Raw genomic sequence first — 25753 nt, 5'->3', positions numbered from 1 at the left:
TATCGAGCTGTACGTACGCATACGCAGCAGAAGGAAGAAGCAATACGAGGCTCATTTTCCCCCATTCCATTTGGCCTGGAAGAGATTCTTCTTCAGTTCAGCACGTGGAGCGCTCTGGCTTCAGCCTCCTTTCCATCTGGCACACAATCCAACCGTATTTAGAGGAAATCCAGCTCTTCTACAAAAGTCGCGTCTCAAGAAATTGTGTCTTACCTCCCCTGTCCAAGTTCCAAGGGGGAGAACATGGCATGGCTTCCAAAGTCATTCCCATCTGAACACTACTTTCCATCTGCACACGTTTCAACTTCAAAACTGCACTCGGTATGAAAAAAAGCACGGCAACGAAGCAAGGTTGTCTTACCATATTATATTCACTCAACAATCATGAGCAATTTCTCCATGAAGTCCTCCAGGCACAGTTTTAATGCTAAAGCAATTCTTGCTTCATTTTAACCGTCCACTGATGCAGAGTTGATAAGCCAGCTCATTAAAAAGTACAAGGCACTATTTCAAGAAATGCCATCGTTTATCAGGCAGAGTTCAGTCACGCTTTGCACACAGCCCGGATGCGCACCGCCAAAGGCCTCCGACACGTCCCGCATCCCGTGCTGACGTCCCGTCGTTCTGCGCTCGGCTGCCTGTGGGGCATGAAGTCACACGACAGAACTTCTCCCCAGTCATCCCCTCCCTGCAGTTTTTCAAGAGGCGTAGGTACATTTAAAAATGCATGAATCCCACTTGAGTGGCAACCCTTTCTTTACATGAAGCAATCATTTTTTGGAAAATTGATGATATCGACACAGGACAAAAATTCAGACAGTAGTTAGATTAAGGACTTGAGTCCAAAACGGTGACAGAGCTCTCACTTGGTGCTGCAGGACATCGTTGGTCAGTTGATGTGATATCCCTGCGGTTAGATTCCACACCTGGACTGTGCAAATTATAAGAGCAAAGCAGGGAATCGTTCCCTGGGATGGGGTTCAATCTAGACCCCAACTTACTTTTCTGAGGAACTTCTTCACTTCTCACAAGTAGTCCCCAACACAGAGGAGATCACGGTCTTTGGACTCACCAAGGACAGGAATGAACCACCTGTCAGCAGGTATCCTTCCAAGAAAGCACGGATCAGGACAAACTGGCAGCCCCTTCCCACGCCCTCACTGAGAAGGTGTGTGTTTGGGCCCAAATACAGCCAAGTGATCATTCCATTGAGAAACCCAAGGGGCAGCTCCAATCAACTGGGTGCTACACCCACGGGAGACACGGCAAACCCAGAGCGCCTTCGGGATCCACACCGACTCCGCAAACACCACACTGCTCTCCTTAAAGGTTCGCATTGCTTTCTGGAAAACCTTGGGTTTTTTTAAATAAAGCCCACTAGAAGGAGATTAACCATCCTTAAAAAATACTTTACAGCCTCTTCGCTTGTGATCGAGTGGCCCATACACATGCCAGATGAGTGCTGCAGATGATGACAACGCACTAAATAAACACTTCTGTTTAAAATCCATAAGCCTACTTACGACTAGTTTGAGAGACACAAATATCTGCAGCTTATTCCATTCAAGAATCCTCTGCTCTCAAAATGTCCATTCAGCAGCCCTGCCAGATCCTGTTTCACAATACTACAGGCTCGCTTATTCATAAACAAATCATTAACATTCTTGACATAAATCCATAGCGTACAGCAAATCCCCGCTATGATAGTGCTTTACTACATTTGCTGTGCCCGTCGTGAATGGGACTTCTGTTTTCATCAAAAAAAACCCTCACCCTCCACAAACAAAAGGCAAATTATTCTCTGTAAGAAAACTGTCAGGATGAAATGCCCGGGCATGGATTACAAACTAATTATCCAGTTCATACAGTAACGAACCTGGCGCTCAGTTAGCGAAATGGGCCGCCACAATTCACGGAAGAAATTTACTTGCTAGAACTCTGATAACTAAAGAAACTCTGATGGGTAAAGATGCCATTGCAGACTGTTAAAATACTCTCAGCTGCAAGGGAGACCTTTCACACATCCCCATTTCTCCACACACGGGCACGAGGATCCTCTGAAAGGACCCCTTCCAAAGCCCTCCAGCATTCACTCACTGCCAGGGGTTTATTTGGAGCGCCGGATCACGGGGTTTCAGCTAAGCCCCAAAAGGATCGAGGACCATTTTTACACACACGCTTCACAGCTTAGACTCATCAAAATGAACAAAATAGCTCAACAAATGCAGGAGGACCAGGCTGCTTATTCTCACTGAGTGCACTTCGCATAGACAGAGTAACAGTTTAAACCAGGCTTTCCCCCCAAAAATATGGTTCACAAGTAAAACCTCTGCAGGTGCCCAAAAAGGCTGCGGCACACAGGCGGCATCCCCTGCAGCAAGGGGCAGGGGGGCACGGCGGGACGGAATTTCCCGGCGAGGCTGGCCCGCAGCAGAGGGGATGCTCCCGCAGCACGTCCCGGGACGGCCCACACGTCACCACACGCCATCCAGCCATCGGCCCACGCATCACCACATGCCATCCAGCCAGCAGCCAGCCAAGCGTCAGAAATCAGGGGGTTAAACCCTCTGCCCTTCATTCACTGACGCCTTCTGCACCATATTTAAAGAATTAAATGCCTCTCTGAATGGCCATATTTAAGTAATTTAAGAAAAAAAAAAAAAAGAGAGAGTGGGAGATAGTTAAACTTTCTGTTGATGCTCTTGGCAGATGAGAAATACACCCGCAAGAGCTGGACTTCTCCCCGGATTGATAAACACAGCGCAGACTGCCTTCTGTGCCGGCTGCCAGCTCCGGCCAGGGAATAAAAGATGTTTTCAATTCTGGAAAGAAAACCACATGCACCGAAACACTGAATACTCAGCAAGGCCTTGGTCCTGCAAGAAATCAGGCCCTTACTTACCATGCAGTGTCCCAGCAAAAACATGTCTATGGCTGAAGTTTTGCAGAAATGAGACCTCTGTTGCTGTAAATAGGTGCACACTTTTACAGCAGTTCCACTACAGCATCTATCAGGGCACATCTCCCCTTTTTATTATTTCCATCAGCACAGCTTTCCCATTCCCAGCTTGCTTCAGTTCCAGATCACTTCACCGCAGCACGCTCACGTACGAACACGGCACAAACAGAGAGTTCGCAGGACCTATTTACGGGTCTCACTCCGTACCCAGCCTTCAAGAACATTTCCAACCTGTTTTTCCCAAAGGAAGCGTATACTGAAGAGCCACGGGGGTTGCCTAGCCGGGCTTGCGGTACCACGGAGGCCACCGGCCCCGACCGTTCTTGCTTTCCCTGATCTCCCAAAGTTGTAACTCATCTCTTTGCACGGAAGCGGTCACGGCTGAAAGTGCAAGGGATGAATAAATTTAGGAATCTTCTTATCTGCCTCCAGGTTTTCTGAGCACCTCAGAATCACAGTTTTAGCTGTTGCCTGTGACAGTAACAGATAAAATTCAGCTTTTAAAAAGCAACAACAAAAGTTTAAGGCAGAAAAATCACACGTCTATAGAAAACGCAGCACTACAGAAATCCCAGACTACGAGGGTCAGGCTGAAGCGACACACGATTTGAAAGAGGGCAAACAGCTCTGCTGGGAATCGGCAAGGATTCAGAGCCGCCCAGTTGGGAAATACACCCAGCTTTGTCGAGCGACGGCTGGGAGGGGGCAGGAGTGAAAACACCAAAGTACTACTGGAAAATTTCAAGGAACAAGGGTACTCACAATTTTGAATAATTTCATCCCGCTGAGTTACGGGTAGCTCGGGGCGTGCGCAGGGCAGGTTGCTAATTTGCCCACCAATCTAGTTCTAAAAAAAAAAAAAAAAAAAAAGGAAAAACCCCAAGGCACAGCCCTCAGCCCCTGATCCAGCAGCAAAGTCATCGGTATCTTAACAGTGATTTCAAACGGGAGCAAAGCCAAGCCTGAACCCTCAGATTATCCCCTGCAAAACCCCACCAAAAGAAAAGATCGAAGGGATCGGCTCAGGTAGACGGTTATTTCTGTGCTATGTTTATTAACACTAGGCACATAAAACTGAGAAAAACTGTGTAAGTGCTAGAAAAACACATAGTGATGTTAACCACAATGGCAAACTGAAAGTATGCACTGGTCCTTTCCTTCAGCCAGGAAATATTTTCAAGCTGTTTCTCTTACAGCCAGTCACTGGGTAGGAAATGCTTTTTAGACAGAAGAGTATTTTCTTTTCCAGGAGACTCCCCAAAATCCACACACAGAGCACAGTGCACATTGTGATGAGAACCAATGACTTGCTTACCGCGGCCGTTCAATACACAGCTAATCCCCACACACTGCCTAAACAGCCTATTTCCTCCGGTAAGGGAGGAACGGCCCACAGAAACACAACAGTTTGACTTTTCAAAACGCAGAGGCAACACATCTGCAGCCTGTAAACAGCTGAAAAGCAACAGTAGGGGATACAGGAGGATGTCCTCCGTGCACCTTCCAGTTTTCTCTAAGTGAAGGATTTCCAGAGTAAAATGTTACCAAACATAACAGAATTGAGATGTTCTAGGATACAAAAATAATGTCCAGAGCTATTAGTTCTTCCGAGCTGTGGGCTGTAGCTTATCATTACTATCTAGAAGAGAAGGATGGTTGTAACAGTCGATTCCATTTCTCCCCAGCGACTAAATCATGTAATAGCTAAATCATTCATTAATGTCAAAGGCTGACATTTTTCATTTAAGATAATGAGGTTCTGGAGGCTCTGGCCATCTGAACCCTGTTTGCGCATACTCTTTTGCCAATTTAAAAAAAAAAAAAAGAAAAACACTGAAGGAAGCAACCTGACAAACTGATTTTACTTAAACTGAGTCCGAAGTACTAAAAATATAGCATTAATCCTACCACACATCTGTAGCTACGTACCGAGAATAAATATTTACACTAGTAACCATGTGGTGTTAGGGGTTAACAGAACATAAATCAGAACACGCACGTTAGAAACTGCTCCTTGCTGGAACCCATTCAGCTTCTCAGGTGAGGACCCAGCCTTTGTCCGCCCCGCGTCTCGGCAGCCGGTGCACGGGATCACCTCGGCATTACCAGCACCGCCGTCACCTCCTTTCGGGAGGAAAAACCCATTACGTCAGCGAGGCGATGACGTGGTTGAAAAACCATTCCGCCGCATCCGAGTTGTGCTGCTCCTGCCCTGGCCAGCCAATGCCACTGGTCCAATTCGAGGTGGCATGGCAAAGGGAGCCTTTACTTGCTCATTTAGCCAGGGAGCCCTAACAAAAGGGCTTCAGTAAAACTCTATCTTAAATAAAACCGTATCTTAAATAAAACCGCACTGCTGCGTGTTGACACCTTCCAACTGGGATGCTAAAAAAACTGTAATTTTTGTGGAAACTACATGATGCAGCTGTCACGGCCCTGCACCGGCGGCTCTGCAGCACAGCTGCAGTGGTTAGCAACGGCTAACTTTTCGTCATCCGACTCCTCAAACTCCCAACATCGCTCTCCTCTCTGTACGGGAAGTCATGGACGGCACCGTAAGGACTAGGGCATTTCTAAAGCAAATGTTTCAGTCTGATTTTGGTGTACGCCAAGTTGTAAAACTCAGTAAGGGGATCAGATTGAAAAACCTCCCAGAAAGCTGTTTAATAAAAAAATAAATAAAAATATTACCAGATAGATTTTAGGGTAACAGGGAAGAATATGACAGCACTTTCCTATTGTGCCTATACAGGCTTGAGATGAAGAAAATGTTGGGAATCATGTTTACCTCCCGCAGATGATGCCCTCTAAGTTCACCCATGTAACAACGGTGGCCAGGTAAGAAACACTTTTTTGTTCCTAAGAGATGCTAGGGGGAAAAAAAAAAGCGGAGCAGGCATTTAAAACCCTTTGAAGAAGCAAATACATTAAGTTTTCATAGGAAAATACACAAATAACAAACGGCCTCAGAAACAGACTGGACTCACAAATGAGAAATACGGTTTTCAGCTGAAAACCGACGATATTTGCTAAAGCCAGCCAGGAGCCCCGAAGAGGCTGCGCGCTGCCCGGGGAGATGGCTGCGGGTGCCGCAGGGCCGACAGCCTGCGATGCTCCAAGCCTGAGGGGAGGGACCGTGCGACTGTGAGGTGTATTAACACCTCCATCAATATTTTGTCAAGCGCTTTTTCCCCCATCTCGTCCCAAAGGGAGCGGGTGGCGAGCTCACAGCGTGACACAGATGTTCCTCTGTCGGATACGCAGCAGCCCCTTCTCCAAACAGCGTCCGGGCTCAGTCCGCAACGACTTCAATAACACATGCTTTCAAAAAAGAGCAATGTAGAAATGTCCAGTTCAGCTCTCTTAGACATGAAATCTTGTGACATGTATCTACTTTTCAAAAAAAAAAAAAAAAGAAAAGTAAGAAAAAAAAAAACCAGATAAGATTTGAACTTTCAAAAACACTGAAGTAAAAGAAACGCATAATAATTCTACTGGCATTAGCACTGGCACTCAGAGTTACACCACTATAAAGATCTGAATCTGGACCAAAAAAAAAGTCCTGCACACAGACAGGGGCAAAGCTTATCCCCAGGTGAGCAAAACGACATCTCTTCAAACATTAATGGCTTCTGAAATTCTCCAGCTTGGTATACCATTGGTGATCCAAATGCCAAGCCACATGCACTTCGTTTACCTTGGAAAGCTCCAATCCACCGGAGAACACCCTCAGCCCACAACAGAGGAACCAAAGGTCTGGCTGTTACTTCCAGAACCGGCACGGGAACTTCATAAGAAACGTGGGACGGGCACTTCCCAGGCCAGCACTGCCCACCGCACACGACTATCTTCCTGATACCCCGTAAGCAAGATGAATAACTTCTGATGCTGAGAAATAAAAATCCTAACCTAAAAATAACCATATAAATGCCCTCTGAAAATAGTTGAGGCCGAGCAGAAGTGAGTCGTTTCAGGGCCAGGTGTCCGCAGATGGGGGTCCCTGGAGCACTCACGGACCAACGCAGTCCCCAGCTGCCGACCTGCTCCTCCTTCCCCCAGAAGGTCTACATTTCTACAAGCATTTTACGTGATCCCCAAGCCTTCTCAGGTTCTGCCTTTCTGACAAACATCCCAGACACCTTCACCTGTACAGACCTCGCTGTCCCAGGCTCAGAAACCCGGCGGCAGCTGGTCCGACCACAGGGGTGAAATCCCTGAGCTGCAGCTCTGGAATGTCTCTTTCCAGGTAAGGATCTTGCCGTAACTCACTTCAGCTAGCTCCAGCCTTCAACGTGACTCTCCTTAGGGGAAATGAGCTCCACCACTTCTGCAGCCTGAAACTTGCCTGCATTCTAAACACAAGAAGGGTGTGAGAGAGCGGCTTCAGGAAAGGAAAAATCAAGCAGTCAGTATCTGGAACTTCAGTATTTTGCAGTGTCCTGAGGGGCCAGGGCTTTTCATCACGCTTGGCTATGAAAGGCAGTCATTTCGTTCACATGGAGACTGGTCCCAGGCTTGCTGCGACGCACAGAAAGGCTGCCCATCGCCTCCGCAGACCTGCAGCAAGCCCAGGATTTCTGATGGGGTCATTTCCTGCACCAGGCAGCCCCAGTCCGCACCGGATCTGAACTCCGTCCGTGACAAAAATCCTCCGTCTGTGACAAAATCCCAAGTTTTTGCAGTGGGTAACTCCTTGGAAGCATGCCTCCCGTTACCCAGCCAGAAACTGCAGGATTGCGAAGGGCAGGCGCAAGGAAGCCACATGCGACCTCAGAGCTGCGAGAAAGGGAAAGAACTGAATATTCCAACACTGACCTGTGGGGAAAAGGCAAGGGCAGAACCCTTGTGAAAATGTTACACATTTTCACCAAGCTTCAGGCTCTTTGATGAAAAAAAAAGATCAAAACAGAAGAGTCACCCACAGATAAACGCTTCCCAACACTCCTTATGAACCCCTGAAACGTCACATTGCCATCTCAAATGGCAAGATACAAGTTAACGGGTTCGAAGGCGTGGAGATAAGACTGCATTCTTCAATCCAAGTGATTTAACACACTTTTATCAAAGTGAACCATCCAGCCTCGTAGAAAGTAGCGTCCTTTCTGCACTGACGCCCCGCCAGCAAGGACGCGGCAGAGCGGGCTCCTCTTCCTCCGTCACCCCAAGTGCCCTTCCCAAGGGGCAGCGGGGTCAGCAGCCGTGGGGCACGGCGTGCGGACAGCCAGCGTCACAAACCCACAGTTTGGGGGGCAGGCTCAGAGCCGGGGCCCACCCCGCAGCCTTGTCCCCAGCTGGAGCATCGCCGGCTTTGGGAGCCTCGGGAATGGTGGCTGGAGACACGGCACCAAGCTCAATAGGCCCCTTCAGCCAAACTGCGGAGAGGACTGGCGTAAAATTTACAAAATAGCCTTCCTTCTGATTCTAATCCAAACAACAGAGCACAGCTGTGAAAACCAAAGCCTGCACGGATCCGCACTGTACAGGCTCCCTCTTAAAAGCACTGGGACAAGATTCAAGCTTCTACATTTTCTGATTCAAATTTATGGTCAGGCACAGAAAATTCCCATGGGTTAGGGAAAAGAAAAAGAAAGAAAGAAAGAAAAAGAAAAAACCAAACACAAAGCAAAAAAAAAAAAAAAAATCACCCCACATTAAAATTGATCTAATATCATTCAGCAACGCCGGAGCTGGCAGCACAGAAAGCAATATGGATACTACAGGAGAAGCAAGCCAGCCACAGAAATATCTCACTTCATCCTCCGCACACACATGCAAACGCTTCTAAGTTTGGGTTCACCTCTGACTTAAAATAGCTACACATGAGAAATCTATTAAATTGCCTGTTTCTGTACCTGGAAGTCATACTTCCTCAGTTCCCTCAAAAGGAGCCCACAAAAAACACCACTCAGCCCATCAGACAATTTGAAACTCCCAGCTGAAAAGCAACACGCGGCCAAAACCCTCGCTCCAATCTCTGAATTGACTTACTCCTCTTAATCTGACACTTAAACTGACAACTTTCTGGAAGATGAAAGCAATTCCGTGCCGCCTTCTGCAGCCGCGCGGTGCGGCGAGCCAGGGCAGAGGTACGTGCCGCGCCCTGACACCTCGGCAGCCCCGGGAGATGCAGCTTGGTGACTGCTTGAGTTCCAAAAAGTACTTTTCTGGTCAAAAACTGGGGAAAAGTAATAAATTCCAGATGGAAGAGCTAAAAATGAGAAAAAGGTTCAGTTAAATAAATAGTCTCAAATTAGGGAAAAAAAAAATTAAAACACTGGTTCTGAAGGCTGACGTATTTTTTTCTAACAATTCTGCTGTTTGTCGTTATGGTCTCCAGCTCCAAGCCGGAGCCAGAAGAACCAGCACACCATGACACAACTCTTCTCGTGGCGTTTCTCTCCCCAACAGAAGGAGATAGGAGAAAACTGAGGACAAGATTTCTTAACATAACACTAGAAAACAGCTTCAGCATATTAATTAAGACTGGATAGTTTTAATAAATAATAAGACCATTTCTGTTTGCCTGTTTTTTCAACCGGAATGACTGGAGGGAGGGGCAATTCCCACCCCACCCCAAGAAACTAGACCATTTTGAGGTTAGCATCATCAGAAATGATGGTTTTAAATCAGACTAGAGAAGCTGTCTGCAAAAGCCCGGCCCTAAACGGAGGCTCTGAACACTCGGAGACTTAACCCCAGGGTCGTTCGGAAAGCTTCACGCGACACGTATGGAACAACCATCTCCCAAACCCAGAGGAAGCCTGGCACAGAAAGAAAGAGGCGGCCGCAAATCTGAGCTTCGGGACATTTCATTAACTTCCTATCTGCTCGCAGTGTTCTTGGCAGTTCCCATCCAACGTATCTGGAGAAAACGTGTTCGCACTAGGAGACATTTGAAAGTTGTCCGGCACGACGCAGACCCAACACCACAAAGGGGTATGGCACTCACGGCGTAGCTCAGTCAGTTAAACTTTTTAGTAGTGACTCAGGTCAGAAATGTAGCTGTTAACGGTGCCTGGAAGCACAACCAGCCATTAAGCTGGGAGTGAAACAGCCCAAAAAAGGCCCCTGACCTGTTCCAGGTCTCCCACCTCCGCCCTTGAAGCACAATGTGGCAGGGGAGGCCTACAAGGGAACAGAAGCAAATAGCCGGAACAGTAAAATTTTTACCTTTCCAAATTGACATTGGAATTACGACTACTGATAACCATTTTGTCAGAAAAGTGGTTACTGCGTAAAGGCTCCCGAGGAGAGCACAAATGAAGGGTCTTCAAAAAGACCGGCACTTCAGGAGCTACCACGGAACTGCTAAGGGAAGGGTCAGTGAAACGAGATCAACTTAACCATGCACACCTTTGTTGAAATGTCACCATTAAAAAAATACCAAACACCAGAAATACACAGCTTTTTTTTTTCTCCTTAAGATTCTGCACATCAAAGATTTATATTTGCCACTCCGTATTTTCAATATTTCAGCAGGAAAAACACATCATGAAAAGCCATGTTAGGTCTTTTCAGGACACACTCACAACCATCCACACTGAAAATCTTTGGTCACAGCGTTCTGATGCCCTTGTTCGGGAACAGCCCGGAACCCTAACACTGCTGTCACCTGGCAGTTAAAATTCTGAACTACCTAAGACCGAATGATTTAGTTTGTCTTCCTTCAAGGAAATCACTGCTTTGTTTTTTTTTTTCCCCCTCAGCCATCAAACAGGCTGTCAGCTTCATAAACTAGTAGTTTAATAAAATAAAAGCAAACCCTTAGGATCATTCCCAGGGGGCTTTCCACAAGGCAGCCACTGATTTCGACTATCTTTTGGTCACAGAATGCTTCCCAAAATTAGCATTTTTCCAGAGCCATTCATTTTCTACAAAGAATAAATAATGTAGGGGAAAAAAAAAAAAAAAAAAAAAGGAATTGCCCAGGCTAAGTGGTGCCACATGAGCCCGCTGGAATCAGCGCTTTGTTTTAAAGATCCCTGACCACTCTAAGGTCCCAGCAGCAAAACGGCGCAGAAACCGATGCCTGGAAAGATCTCCTGAAGGTACGCAGCGCCAAAACACTGGGCTGTACAACTTCCCGGACGTTTGCATCCGCATGACTCAAGCTCAAGTTTCAAATGCTTTTCACTTTTTCCTTCTGACATAATATTTAATAAAACCAGAGCTCGGTAGTAGCACCATGCACGTGTCTTGCCGCGGTTTCTGCCGAGACAGCTGTTTGTGTGCTTTACACTTACAACCGGTTTGTGTTCAGTTTAAAGAAGAGTTTTTTCCATATGCTGTTACAAATTTGAAATTTATCATTTCGACCGACTCGACACTGCGTTTTTTAACAGATGTATGAACACCAGGCGTATGACAGAAAGGCGAGAAGTTCATTTTGAAAGCCCCAGCAGCACCTAAAAGCACATCCCATCGGAAGAGGGACGCAAAGAAGCGCTGTCACAAAACCACTGCGCCCACAGCGACCTCGAAGCCGTCGCACAGGGACAACACTGCCCAGAGCTGACGTCACTGCACGGTGAAGAGCTTCAACATTCCTGACACGGGAAAGGTGTTTGATGGGTACGGTAGGTGGTAGGGGAGACAGGCGACATGCTTGTGGTTAGCCACAGAGTCTGTCAGCCCCAAATGTAAAAGTATCGGTAGATTTTCAGGGAAAAACTCTTCAGCAGGGCCTGTTGTGATACGACAAGGGGTGATGGTTTTAAAATAGAAGGAAGCAGATTCAGACTGGACACCAATAATTTTTTTTTTTTCCACCGAGGCTGGTGGACTACTGGCCCAGGTTGTCCAGAGAGGTGGTGGGTGCCCTATCCCTGGAAACATTCCAGGCCAGGTTGGCCGGGGCTCTGAGCAACCTGATCTGGTTGGAGATGTCCCTGCTCCTTGCAGGGGGGTTGGGCTGGATGGCCTTCAAAGGTCCCTTCCAACCCAAACCACTCTGTGATTCTATGATTCAAAACACAGCATTACAGGGCACAGCAGCAAATTCCAGCAAAGCAAGTGATGCATTCACGAAGCCTCAGAGGGCAGTGCTCACAGGCGGGCCAGAAAGCGAGCAGCACTTTTCACTCTTTTCGCTTCCGTCCGTACTTGCACCCTGTTTTTACTGCTGTATCTTAACGATGTGGAGGTAAATTACACCCACAACTCAAAGACTACAGCAAAGCAACCTCACAGAAAGGGACTTTGCAGGGGCTGCACAAGTTACATGACAGCAAAATGGAGCCTCCGGGTTCAGGGAACAGAATCATAGAACGCTTCGAGTGGGAAGGGACCACTAAAGCCCACCCAGTCCAACGCCCCTGCAAGCAGCAGGGACATCTCCAACCAGATCAGGTTGCTCACAGCCCCGGCCAACCTGGCCTGGAACGTTTCCAGGGATGCGGCATCTACAAAGAACCAAACTTGCCCCGGTAAAGAAGGGACTGAAGCCTCCTGCTCTCCATCACCCACTTCGCTTCATGACATCTCGCCCACCTGCAGCTCTCCCCCTCAGTGTTTCACAGCACATTAGAAAAGATGTGGAACTGTATTTTACGGAAGAATTAAATTCTAGCAATACTGAGAACACACCACCCGCTATTAAATCCTTGCCCAGAAATGGCCCCAAACTCTGAGTATCGGTAAGAGTAGTTAATTCTCAGATGAGCAGAGAACCACTGAAGTCCCACCGTGAACACTTGCCATTTGCACATCCATACAAAGTCACTTCACGCAACGATGCCTGGCCCCAAAGCAGGAAGACAGCTGGCCAGGCTGGGGGGCAGCAAGGGGCTCAGGGTGGTTTGGGGCAGTTTGGAGCAGGTTCAGACAATGGCAGAAACCAAGCAACTGCTTGGCAAGAGGCGGCCACGTGCCCAAGGAAAGCATCCGGAACAGCCGTGTTTTCCCACCTGGACCTGCAGGCAGGGGCAGGGCACGGGACGGGAGCAGGCTGCAGGACACGGCACCCCCGACTGCTCCTCGCTACCCGACCACCGCTTGCGCCAGCCGACGGCCATACCACCCTCAGAAGAAAAGCCAGAGCTGCTCAGGAACGAGGGCTTGGGGACACCCAGCGCTACGGCACAGCGCCGGGCAGTGCCAGCACCGCCACGTCTCCCGCTCCAGGAGAAAACGTATTTGGATACAGTGATCCCAATTACCCACACGTGTTAAGGGAAGCAGGAACACTTACAAACGGCGCTTATAAACAGCGTGACCTCGGAAACTATGCACCCACTGGGATTTATTTTCTAGAAACAATGCTTGGCATTAAGCTTCCAGGAAAACGTAGGTTTCAAAGCAAACAGCAGTCATCTCTCAGACAGGCACACAAAGCTGCACAAAGACCTTGTTCCCAAAAATCGCTTCAGAGTCCCCAGGGCAGCGCCGCCGAGGCTCTGCAATCCCAGCTGCGCCACCAACGGCTCCCCGACCCTTGCGTCCTGACCCAGGCACAAAGGGTACATTTGGAAATAATTTTAAGGAAAGACTTCAGAAGATTTTTGGCATCATTTCAACCAGGGCCACTGCCACAAACATCAAGGGAAAAATCAGAGCCCACTTGCTCGTAACCATTGATAAGCTCTCCCGCAAGCGCAGCAATGGAAACCATACCCAGAAGGTACAGCGAGCCCTCAGGCAGGGTCCCAGCCTTCCCAGCAGGAGGAACAACCCTTAAACACCCACAGCACCCCCCAGTCGCTGCTCTGGCAGAGGAGACCTGCTCAGGATGTTCACCCGCGTTTTACTGAACACAGGCTTGAAAGGCCAACACAGAAATCAGAGGGGACAACATCTTGGGAAAAGACACGGCCCCAGATCATCTACATTAAGCACGAATAACGCTACTGCCTGTGCTACCTGCAAAAAAAACCATGGTCTTGCGTACCGCACCAGAGACTCGTCGATCTCCAGAGTACTTTCCTGCAACGTCCTGGCTGTGCAGCTTCCCACATCACCGACTGCCCCACTAACGTGGGCAAAACGACATGTAACGGCAACGTGAATGAAATCACACCAGTAGAAAGGAAAGGAAGAGCAGAAGAAAGAGCAGGCTTCACCGTATCATATTTCCAAGGAAATTCTGGATATTTACATTTTTCTAGCTTGTTATTCTAATCCAGTTAATTGAATTTGATGTATCCTCCAGAAACAGCGAGGCGTCTTCATTGAGCGGCAGGATAGGAGGAAAAGCTTCCATCAGAGAGAAGTGGAGAACAGACGGACCAAAAAAAAAAGCCCCCAAAAAGAACTGATTACAGCTTATTCCAGAAAACCAAAAACCAGCACCCCCAAAAAGGGGGGGCAGATACATTTCAGCAGCAGGTGAAGCTCTCGGGAGCCAGCGGCCCCGCCAGCAGTGGGGGGGTGTCCAGCTCACGCCCCAGCTCACCGCATTTTCCTGACCCAGCCGCTGAGGACACCTCACGCCTATTGCCTTTGCGTGAGCTCTGCGGCTGACCTCACTGCTGGACCTGTACCCGTCTGGCCAACGCCAAAAATTTCAGCACAAATTGTGAAACTTGACGGGACCGAGCGCATTTGGAACAAAGCTAGCTTTTTTACATTAACAGCCACAGACCGGGACACCCAGCCCTGTTACCCATCAGCGGGAGCGGGAAAGGAGGCTCACGAGCCGCCGCTGACCGTGGCAGAACACAACAGAAGGCTTCACGCCACGACGCTCGCTCCCGTTCAACTTAAACACGGGCAGCTCCCCTCAGCAGCGAGGGCAGGACTGACCGACACCAGCAGGCAGTTCCTTCCAAAGTCCCTTCATACTTTCCCTTACTGAACCAGGCCAAAAGAAATATTCTGAAAGATGAAAATATTTTCGCTGCTGTTTTCCTTACGACGGAGCTGCACTTTGCCAGCCGGGGGCAAGCAGGGGGCCTCCCTCCAACACCCCAACAACACCAAGGTTTGCTTTACAGCAGCTGGGTGCCAGCAGAGAGGGAGCTGGGGACAAAGAGAGCGACGTGGGACACCTGAAACTGAACTGAGAAGTTGAGGGAGAGAAAAAAAAAAAAAAAAAAAAAAAGGGAAAATGCATGTATTTATTGCCTTGCGCAAGCTCTCCTCGGAGGGGAGCCGGGCAGCGCTGCCAGCAGCTCCGGCCAGCCTGGGGATGCACAGCACGCAGCTCTTGGGGACGTGAGACCAGGCACCTTGAAGGGACCGGGTTTCAAAGTCATTTTGGAGAAAAAAAAAAAAGTACAAAAGAATTGGGGATCTTAGACAGTCTACGGCCCGTGCAACTCCGGCTCCTGTGTGCACGGATCAGGACCCAGCTCCCAACTACAGGATCACATCCTAATCACTCCCAGCGTCCTCTCACTGCATTAATTTTGTCCACAGTTCACTATGTTGTTTAAATAACTCTTAAATAACTCTTGTATGAACACAATGCTTAGTACGGGCTTCTTGTGGCTTTTCCAAGGCTCCCCCCTTCTCCCCATTCCAGGAGCTGGTAGAAGCCGGGAGCATCATTTAATTCTGCAAGTTTGGATCCCTCTGGCTTGTTTGTTTTTTTTTTTTTTTCCTAAAGCGCCCACAGCTCTTCATACACTTCCCCAACAACTCCTGTTGGCAAGAAGCACAACTGTGGGAGGCAGCCTCCAGCTAGAGGTGACCAACAGTAGGTTGCACAAAGTCAGTGGCCACTGCCGAGAGCTCTGGTGCTGGTCCGGACCGGCGCGGCACGATTAACCTCAGCTTTCCCCTTCTCCTTGCCTCTCCTCGCCTTCTCCCCGGCCCCAGGATCCCAAACTCCTCAACGCAGGTGATCCCAAACTCCTCAACGCAGGTGACCCCGCCGCTCGCGTTCAGTAAGAATGGTTCCTGGCTCACACGGGGAAACAAATAAATAATAACGCGCTCAGGGAGTTTTTACCCCGGAATCCATAAACTATGGATGTGGCACATCATTTCTGTCGGCTAAAAACCAAGTTTCTTGTTGAGGGGAAAATGATGTTTTTTCAAGAAGAGGAATTATTCCCGTTACCGGCTGGATTAAAGCTCGCGGATCGGCTCAGCTCGGCTTCCCTATCAGCCCAAACCGAGTTTTCTGTGTGGCGGTACCAAAGCAAATTCTCGGTTCGCGTCGCAACCGCAGCGACAGCCTCCTCCGGTCACCGCTCAGCCGGCGGATCGTCGCGCAGGACCCCCGCCCCCCCCCCCCGCAAACCGGACACCGCGGAACTCCGCGCGGAGTTCGGCTCCATCCTGCTCCCCGCCCGCCTCCCGTTGCACCCCCACCGCCAAATATGCGGGAGAACACACGTCAAAAAAACCCACCACCGAGCCCCGCTCGCCGCGGGGGGACCCCGGCTCCCACGAGCCACCGGACCTGCGGATTTCGGGGCGGCCAACGGGCTTCACGTCCCCCCGCCCCACTCCACGCCGCGGCTCCGCACCTGCAGGAGGGGTGCGGGGGGAAAAGCCCCCGAGGGCAGCAGAGCCCCGCCAGGACGCGGGATGCCGACGGGGCAGCGCCTCCCTCCCCCGCACCCTGCGTGTGCGTGTCCCCCACGCACCCACCCTCCGCGGAGGCGGGGGGGGGAGTTGCAACAAACTCCCGGTGCCGGAGTGGGGCGGGGGGGTAGTGGCGATGCCCCCCCCCTCTCCCCCGGGTGCCCCTACCTGCAGCCGCTCCGTGGCCGGTTGCCACATGGTGCGGGAGGCGCTGCCGAGCAGGCCCCCGAGTGCGCCTCTCTGCCGGCGCGCGCCCCGCCCCGCCCACGCCCCGCCCACGCGTGTCCGCCGAGGGCGGGAGGCCCGCGCGTGGAGCCGCTCAGCCAGCGCGGGGACCGGTTGCGGGGCGCCACCCGCCTGCCGTCGTTCCCCCCCCCCCCCCTCCTCCGCACCACACCCGCGGGGAGGGCCCCGCCGTCTCCAGCTGCGGCTGGACGAGGACGGGCCTTGGCGCCTGCCCACCCTCTGCCGCGGGGCGGCAAAACGCCCCGTGGGGCCTCTCCGCCGCCTCTCCCCCGCCGCCAGCCGCAACCTGCCGTCCTGCGGGTGGGCTGCGGGGGCGCGGCGGCCGCGGGGGAGCCGCCGCGAGTGGCATCGCGCTCGGCCCGGCGTGGGAGCGCGGCCCAGCCCGGGCCCCGGCCTGCGCGAGGCCTGAGCGGCAGGGGTGACCGAAACGCGGCCCCTTGCACCCCGTAAGCCTCGCAGGGCAGGGAGCAGCGGAGAAGGCCCCTGGCTTGTGCGGGGACATGCAGGCATCGCTCTTCCCAGCAGAGATGCGAAATGCCACAGAAAGGGGAACGTCTCTGCGGGCCCCCGAAGCGCACCAAAGAACGTTTTTCCAGGCACAAAAGCCGCCCTCGGCCCTCCCTGCTGACCCCGGGGCCGGCCTCACCCCTGGGTGCCAGGAGGATGCGGTGACAAGCCAAGGCAACACGTGTCACGCTCGTCCCCAGCACTAACCACCGCGCCCCGCAAGCCGGGCTCCCAAACCCGCTGCGGGTGGGACATCATTTCAGTGCTGGTGCTTTAAATAGCAAAGTGAAGGGGTGTTTAAGGGCCTCTTCCCAAAAAGCCACAGTCTGCGATGGCATCAGGTCTGCCTGTGAAGGAACGCTGTCCCTCGCGGGGCCACACAGCCGCCGTGGGGACCAACCCCTTGAGACACGCTGCGGCATCCGGGCGAGTCTGCATCGGGGCAGAGCGAGGCCTCAGCGCCTGTCAGCACGTGAACTGCTTCTGAAAGCACTTCACTGGCGCGTCCCTCGGCAGTGCCAGCCTGATCACAGCGATTCAAGCCTTGCAGCTTCGCTTACCGACGCATCCCCGTCCTCTCTGCAGGAAGGGAAGCGCTAACCCCGCACCAGCCCCTCACCCAGACACCCACCAGCGCTCCCCCCTGCCCACTCGCCAGGCAAACACCGTGACCCTGTCACCCTCGTGTTTCTTCCAACTGACGCTTACACTCCTGCACGAGGAAGGCGTTTTCCAAAAGCCTCACTCTTCCTCACGTGAGCTCTGGAGCCGTTTCATGGATCATGTTGGTTGCTTAAAAAGCAGTCTGTGAGCTGGGACAGCAAGCAGCTCTGCGGGGAGAAGACAGCTACGGAGCCGTGCTGCTTGGGTGTGTTTGGTCTCCAGGGGTGCTCGAGCATGGCAGGCGTTACAGGCACGTCAGGACCCTTTCGGACCTGGAAACCCGCTTTTCAGCTCGGCTGGGTGCTGCCGGCATGGCCAGGGCACCAGCCGGAGCCCAGCTCAGGAAATGATTGGTGAAACTCGGGTGACTTCATGTCACAATCTCATTGAGATGAGGTCATTTTTACCTAGACTTTCTAATATTTTAATCCAAGCATCATTTTTCATTGGGTTTCTAAGCTGCTCTGCATTAGGTAAGTTCTGCTCCCAGCCCGTCAGAAATCTCGTGCGTTTGCTTAAATAAATAGTGTGAATTCATATTTCCAGGATGTACCCTGTTCCAGAATGTGCCTGTAAGAAGACAGATATTTTTTCTGTTAATACTCCTTTTGCTGTGCCAGATTTTGCAGTTTCTCTTCTTGTAATGAGTTCATGTTAAGACAATTCTTTCTGACGGCTGCAATCCATTACGCAGGTTGGTCTCACTTCCCTCAGCCTCCTTCACTTCTGTGCTCACAGGACAGAAACACCGGAGCCAGGGGAGTTCTCTCATTTCAAAGGGGAGGATTTGATGCGACAGACCGATTTTACTTCCATTCGCACAGTGAAGTTGCGGTGTTTCCAGTGACTTCAGGACATTTTCTCTCTTACTGGCTCCTAGTTTCTTAGTTTGTCTTCCTTTTGCACCATCTTATACGCTAATATAAGGTGCTTATAGCAACATGGCTCCTCTGCATTTGAAAACAAAAATAAACTCACTTTTTTGGTTTTTTACTGTAGACATTGCCTTTTTAATTAACTAAAATTGTCTAATTGCTGATCCCAATGAATTACTGGACTACACAAGCTCCATTTAGCCTTAGGAGCACTATTACTTCCCACTGAAACATCACTGGAGGAGTCATTCGGTTATTTAAATGCCACTTCCCCAAATATTGTGCAGACCTTGCAAGTCCCGTTTCCAGGATCCTCTTTTCTGATTACGCAAGTTTACAAAGCGTACACGAGTCATTAAACACACTTTCTTCTTCCTTAATAATTCAGTTTACCTTGGTTTTGCCTTTGCAGAGTAAGAGTTTGCCTAATTAGCAAACCTAATGTTGTGTAAAGTGCTGTAATTAATCACATACTTTAAAATCTAAATACGCTTGTTACTCTTAAACACGTTGTCAGCTCGCTCCAAGCAGATGCGGAATCCTTGCACAGATAAAGGACACATCGTAAGAATTTTCTGATTGCTTTCTGTGTCGTAGTTCAGCCCCCATCGGGACCAGACTATGCAGTCTCTCTCTCACTCCCCCCCCCACCCTCCGAGAGAACAGGGGGAGATTTGGTAAACAAAAGAAAACCAGGAAAAAAACCAAACACGTGGGTTGAGATTGAACAAAGAGTAATGACAGAAGAAAACAAAACAGTGATGGAAAACAAATACAGTATAATGGCTTACAACAAATCTCCACACCTGGTTTCTTCCAAGTAGCAAGAGACTCCCTTTACCACCCCCCTCACTTATATACTGAGCATGATGTCAGATGGGATGGAACAGCCCTTTGGCTAATTTGGGTAAATGAACCCCAGCTGTTAGCTAATTAGTTAACTATCCCAGCCATAGGGGCTACCAGCTTCAGTTCTCCACCCGGCTCAGGTGAATATTAACTCTATCCTGGCCAGAACCAGGACATTCTGAAAAAAAAGAATTTGTGCTTAAGTGACCCGAAATGCAGTACCCAAGTAATTAAAAATGTTTTCTTTTCCAGCTATCGTATTTTAACATTCAGGTTAACAAGAAATATATTTTTATGTAGAACTCCAGCTCTTGCAGATGGCAAAGCCAGACAGGATAGCACGGTCTCAGCTTTAGGTCGTACAAACATGGCAGAGTGGACGCCCGAGTTGGACATTTCCAGCTCCCGTGACAGAGTGCCTACTGTGGGAACTCGGGCACGGCTGCTCAGGGAGGACACAGCCAGGCTGGGCCTCCAGCGCCGCGTCCGGCCGTGGGATGGAGGCACGCGGTGGCTGGGGGCAGCGTCCCAGCACTGGCAGATGGCAAATGCTGACAACAAACCTGGATGTTGAGGTGATGATCATCTGCAGGGTTCAGGGGCTATCGAGAAGCAACTTAAATTGTGGTGACACCTAAACAGCAGGTGTATGTCCTTCGATAGGTACAGCAGCGTCTGCGATCCGGCTCTGTATTCCCTACGCATGCCTACAGCACGGCTGCTGTTAAAGCAGCAGCAACTCAACAGCGGAGATGCTTCAGTCAAATACTGGCAAAATGCAGACCGTGTCTGCAGGACCAAAGGGTCCCGATACCCACTCAGTATTGTGTTTTGGTAAATTGCAAGGACAATTTATTTACACACGTGCCTACCTTATCATCCCAGCGGCACGGTACTGCGGTTTAGGAAGTCACTTCCATCCTGATCAGGTAGGTGTGTTGGGATGATTGTGCAGACGTGGGAGCGCAGCTCCACCGAAGGTGGTTCAGCCAAGGCTGCTTCTGCTCACAGTGCATCTGCCTCATCATCCCCTCTGCAAGTATTTAAAAATGCTAGAAACCTGAAGCAGTGCGGTGTTAATGATTTGTGAAATTGAGACAGCAGTAAGTATCCCGGGGAAGGAGATAATTCACGTTCAGACGCGCCACATTCTCCCTCTCATCCAGGCTGGGCTTGCCGGGTGTAATGAGAATTTGTTTGAGAAGCTCCTGCTGGGGTTCCCATAGCAACCAGGTGTCTTTAATGGCCTGTGTTGGTGCCAAAAGAGGTTGCATTTCTGATTACCTCTTCAGCTGTAACCACCCCACCACCTTCCCTGAGTACCAGAATAGCCACCTCTCTTCTTCTACCAAAAATAACTGGAGGATGATTTCCAAGGTGCCTGGACTAAATAAATGCATGCGATGCACAGGTAGCCACCTCTTGGGCTGCATTTATGTGATATCCCTTTTTTCTTCTCACATTTGGGCCTCATCTGGAGAAGGCAGATACGCGGTCTCACTTCTCCTTCACGCTGGCACTGTACCAGCCCTATTCGCAGCAGCAGCGAAAATAAACCGCCAAAGCCACGGTGGGTCAACAAGTGCAGAGGGGAGGTTGCTGCAAAGGTCTCGCGTGGAATTAAAAGGCCAAATCAGTTCTACTCAGGACAAAATATGTGATAATAAAGGGCCAAGCGAGTTGTATGCAGAGCGTTCCCATCTCCTCTCCGGGCAGCACCTCCGTTGCAGAGCCAGCAGCGGCCCCCGGTGAGCGAGTGAAGCAGGGGCGTCAGCCTCCCAGCAAACGCAAAGTTGGTTTTTGGGAGCTGCCACCCCCCCCCTCAAATCAGTACCGACCAGTGCCCCTCTGTTCCTAACCAGCATCGGGGAGGACAGGACGAAGCTGCGGATTTTGGCAGTTGCCGTGCTGCGGGGGAAGGGCTCGGGCTCCGGGGGCCGCGGCGGCACCAGCTCCTGGCCCAGCGGCCCGGCGGCCTTGCGCCAAGGCGGCAGGAAGCAGGGGGCCGTGGGGAGCTCAGGCCGTCCGAATCGGGGCCACGGAGGCGGCGAGGAAAAGCGCCTGGAGAGAGCGGGAGGCGGCGGACGCGGCTCAGAGGCTGCGGGCCCCGCACCAGCCTCCCGGCGAGAGACGAGCGGCGTGCGGGCCCGGGGACGGGGGAAAGGCAGGGAGTCGTTTTGGCAGTCACCGGTCTCCAGCTGCGGTGCTGGGAAAGGCTGAGCTAGCCTGGGGTGCCGCGGGGCCGAGCGCGGGCTGTGTCCCGAGGGGTCCCCGCAGAGGAAGCGGCACTGGCAGGAGAGAGGCAGCAAGGATGAGAAAGGCGCAAAACCCGAGGCTCGGAGCCAAATGACAGAGGGGTCTGGGGGCAGGGATGACATGCAGGGGACAGGAGGAGAACTCCAGCTCCCCAGGGAGGGCTCCCAGCGCCCAGACGGTGACACAGCTGGTGGCCAGACACCTCCTCGCAGTGCCAGTGACATTTCCCAGACAGCCTCTGCAGCAAGAAGCTCAAGTCCAGCTCTTAATGCACCAATCCATCTTGTTGATGTGAGGCAGATACTTCTGTCTTGGCTCTCTCCTGGGTCCAGAGGAACTTGAAAACAAGACTTGTTCAGACCCCTGTCAGCTCTGTGCCCCTTTGACTGTATTGTCTTTCTTGTGAATTATCCCTGAAAAATTAAAGACTTATTTGCCTGTGATAAACAGAAATAAGGACCTCCACAAATCTGCGCAGAGATGGCAATCATCCTACACCGGTTTTATACCAAGCTAAATCCACTGCATCTTCATAGCTCCCATCCGTGACTTTTCTGAGTTGAACAGATCAGACTCTGTGAACGTAATTTAAATTACTTCTGATTTTTAACATTGAGTGAGAAGAGAATCATGTCTATACAGATAAGCTGTTCTTACAAAGAGCACTGAAGACAATGGAATTATAAAGAGAAATGAAGAATCATGGGTGATAAATATTTGGGCAATTTTATGTGCACTGAATATTCCCTCAGAATAAGAAAATTTACCATGGAAAGATACTCTTGACAGTCTACAATCAAAATTTTTATTTGCAGAGCATCACTATAGCAAGAAAAATGTTTGGCAATCTGTCATCCAGATTTCACAACTTCCAACTGCTCAAGTTTATCCATGAAAATAGGAAGTTTACTAGAAACCACACTTCCTATTTCAGTGCCACGTACCCACCAGTTATTCATAGGCACAGGGAGACTGGTCAGCTATGTGGCAATCTGGGAGATGTTTCTCCTTCCCCCACTTGAGCACAGGGGGGTAAAGAGCCACTGTTACAGCAACCCAAATTCTCCCGGAAACACCTGTGCATGCAAAGGTTCTTTCACAGCTAAAACCAGGTAATCTTCTGCTCCAGCACCATCTACTGCGGAGATGGTGCTGGAGAGGGTGTAATAGGATGTGGAACAGCACCGGTGGCATTTGTTCAATGCAGTCATTGTCCCCCACAATCAACAACCGGTACCGATAAAACACCAGTATCCGAGTATCTCAAAGCACGTAAAGGGGCGGAAAACCAAAAGCACTGCAGGACAAGGGATGCATTTCCTGGATCTGCAGTGCTTCTGGACTATAAAATGTGTGAGACAGGAAAGGGAGCAGAGTTCAGGGATGAAACCACGCTCCAATTCACCCAAGTCCCAATTAAGAGAAGACAGACGGGCAAGCGGGCTGTGGAGGGCCTCCTTCGTGGTCCACAACCTGGACACATGTGCTTCTGGGTGCATATGAGCTGATTTGCTGGCAAACACCTACAGAGGCTTTATAAATCACCCAGAGAAGCCCAGGAATCCCCCTCTTGTGTACAACAATGCAATGGGTCTCAAGTCCCTTCTAAGTTTTTGGGAAACAGTGAATGCAGAGCCCTCACTGAAGGCACAAGGCTGATGCCATCAACATGTCACGTAAGATTTTACCAAGTTTTGCAACTCAAAGACGAACTCTATAAACATGGAAAATGTCTTCAACCCTAGAAGAGGCAAAAATCCGTAACAGAAAATTAGCAAACCTCCGAAGCCCTTCATTTAGCTCACGCTTCAATTTCAGCACAGGCAGTCCCCAGTCCAGCAACGCAGCCGGACTCAGGGGCCTTGCGCGGCACCGTCCAGGAACATGTTCCAAGGTAAAAGCTAGAGATGGGTTAAACAGACTGACCCGTGGCAGTCAGAGGGGCGCGATGGATCCGTCACACAAAACGCCAGTGCCACGTAGCCGGAGCAGCTTTTGATGAAGTAACGTATCTATGTAAAATTATGAGATTAATTTTTATGATGGGCTTTGCATTTCTCCTTTCAGAAAGCTTATTAAGCATTGTCTTTTTAAAGAAATTTAAGGGTTGTGTGCCTGTTTGGTGTGTGACAAAGAGGAATGCATCGCCACGCTGAGGAAAGGGATTTGCCAACTATTGCTGCAGAATATTATGCAGAAAATTGCACTCATAAATCACCCCTGACACTGAAGTCTGAGGAAGAGGGATGTAAATCAGAGACGACACATAAAAGAGAAAGAGAGAGAGACAATGAATCCTCAGAAAACTCAAGGCTGAGTTGCTTTTGAATGAAGAGCACATTTAACTGTTAATTTGAAGTCTGGTACTTTTTCTCCGCCTGCAATTTCTGCCCTTCTTGAGAGGTGCTGCCAGATGGAAAAAGGGACTGTATACTGTTCACGCAAAATCAGGGCTTCTTGAAACACGACTGCAAATACCTGGGTCAGGCCAGCCCTGCTGCCAGGGTAGGGCAGTAGTTTTGCTGGGAGGTTTTGTTTTTCTCTGCAGACAGGCGTCCCCTGAAGTGGAGGAAAATCGGAAAATATTAACCAATTTGTAGAGAGGTTTTGTACTATCTTACAGGAAACTTTAAACTGTCATCAAAGCATCACCAGCTTTACCACCCAATAAACTATTCCAAGTGATATCTTTCAAAATTCAGCAACCTGTACCACTAAGTAAATCACAGCTGTGAGACGTTTTGATTTCAACCGAACATGTCTGTCAACACTGCTAGCTTACCACCCTATTTTAAATCTCGCATGTATTAAAATATAATAGCTCTTCAAAGCTATCGGGAATTCAGGCATCTCCATGAAATTGTAAAATATTCTCTCCGTGAAAGACGGAGGAAAACTGATAAACTCTGCACCTAATTCAGCGCTTGAAGAATCTCCTCCAGGCTTTGTCCTTATCGCACGCAGGACAAGACAGGGCACAGGGAAAGAGGGGAAGCAGCGTGCTGGGTACTGGAGGTAAAAATAACTGGTCATCATCTTTTATATGTAGAACAATCTCAATTTCAAATTTGTGGCAGGATGAAAGTGGAATGGCATAATAGGCACACGTGAAAGCAGATCCTTTCTTATTTACCTGACGTTTTTCCCGTTTTGTTTTGACAGACCACTCTAGCAAATGCCATACAAAGGGAAAACAACTGAAATGTATGTTCCAATGAAAATAACAGGAGGTATTGGTGTCACGCACAGACCACAAGTAAGACATTATGGACAGCACATCTTAGGGACAAAATCCTTGAAAAAAAAAATTTATTCTGCATCACGACATTTATTGCCTGGTTGCCTTCCTTCACGTGGCAGCTGCAATACAGTGAGTCAAACAGCTCCCGGCTGCTGTGCAGAATAAATACCAAGGCCGTACAATGGAATCTGCAAAGTTTTCAGCAAGTCAATACTGATTTCAGCTCTCAGTAACCTATCCATGTGTTGCAGTGTCCTCCTGGAGAAAGGATCAGAACCAGACCCTCCTGTATGTGCTCCCTCTGTTTCAATACAGTATAGCAAAACACGCTGACTTCTAGGAGACTGAAGAAACTGTACACTTGAGCCATTATTTTTCCAAAAAAGAAGCCAAAGCCAACCTTCTGGAAGGTGGCTGGGGTAAATGAAGCTTTATCATGCATGAAATCGCCCTCGTGGCCCTCATACTCATTACCAAAGAGTTCTTGAAGCTCGTAGTGGTCAGATGTGCAGACGAAAGGGCGTAAGAACGGAGGCTCTATGTCTTGGTTTCACAAACTTGAGGGCATAAGACCTAATTCCTAGCAAGAAATTGCTAGTAAACACACTATTGTATCTAAATTAATACAAGAATGTATGCTAGGCCATCAGATGGGACAGCTATTTTTAAGCAGCCCTCCTGATGGTA

General features: G+C 49.9%; 1 protein-coding gene across 5 annotated transcripts in view; it reads right to left on the bottom strand.

Moving 5' to 3' along the window:
- Positions 1–16664, bottom strand: part of PID1 (phosphotyrosine interaction domain containing 1) — an 89131-nt gene extending 72467 nt beyond the window's left edge. Inside the window, exon 1 of one of the 5 annotated variants that reach the window (XM_086754501.1) lies at positions 16598–16664. In XM_086754501.1, coding sequence (XP_086610627.1) covers positions 16598–16627 — 30 coding nt within the window. In that variant the 5' untranslated portion in view covers positions 16628–16664. Of the gene's footprint in view, positions 1–13816; positions 13930–14051; positions 14191–15959; positions 16051–16371; positions 16472–16597 lie in introns of those variants that run through there. The other 4 variants (XM_086754502.1, XM_086754505.1, XM_086754503.1 and 1 more) reach the window with 4 other exon arrangements.
- Positions 16665–25753: the final 9089 nt, after the last annotated feature.

Source organism: Chlamydotis macqueenii, chromosome 9 (assembly GCF_036417535.1).
Source record: "Chlamydotis macqueenii isolate bChlMac1 chromosome 9, bChlMac1.mat, whole genome shotgun sequence".
NCBI classification, from domain to species: domain Eukaryota; kingdom Metazoa; phylum Chordata; class Aves; order Otidiformes; family Otididae; genus Chlamydotis; species Chlamydotis macqueenii.
This window is presented reverse-complemented; position numbering and strand designations above follow the sequence as displayed.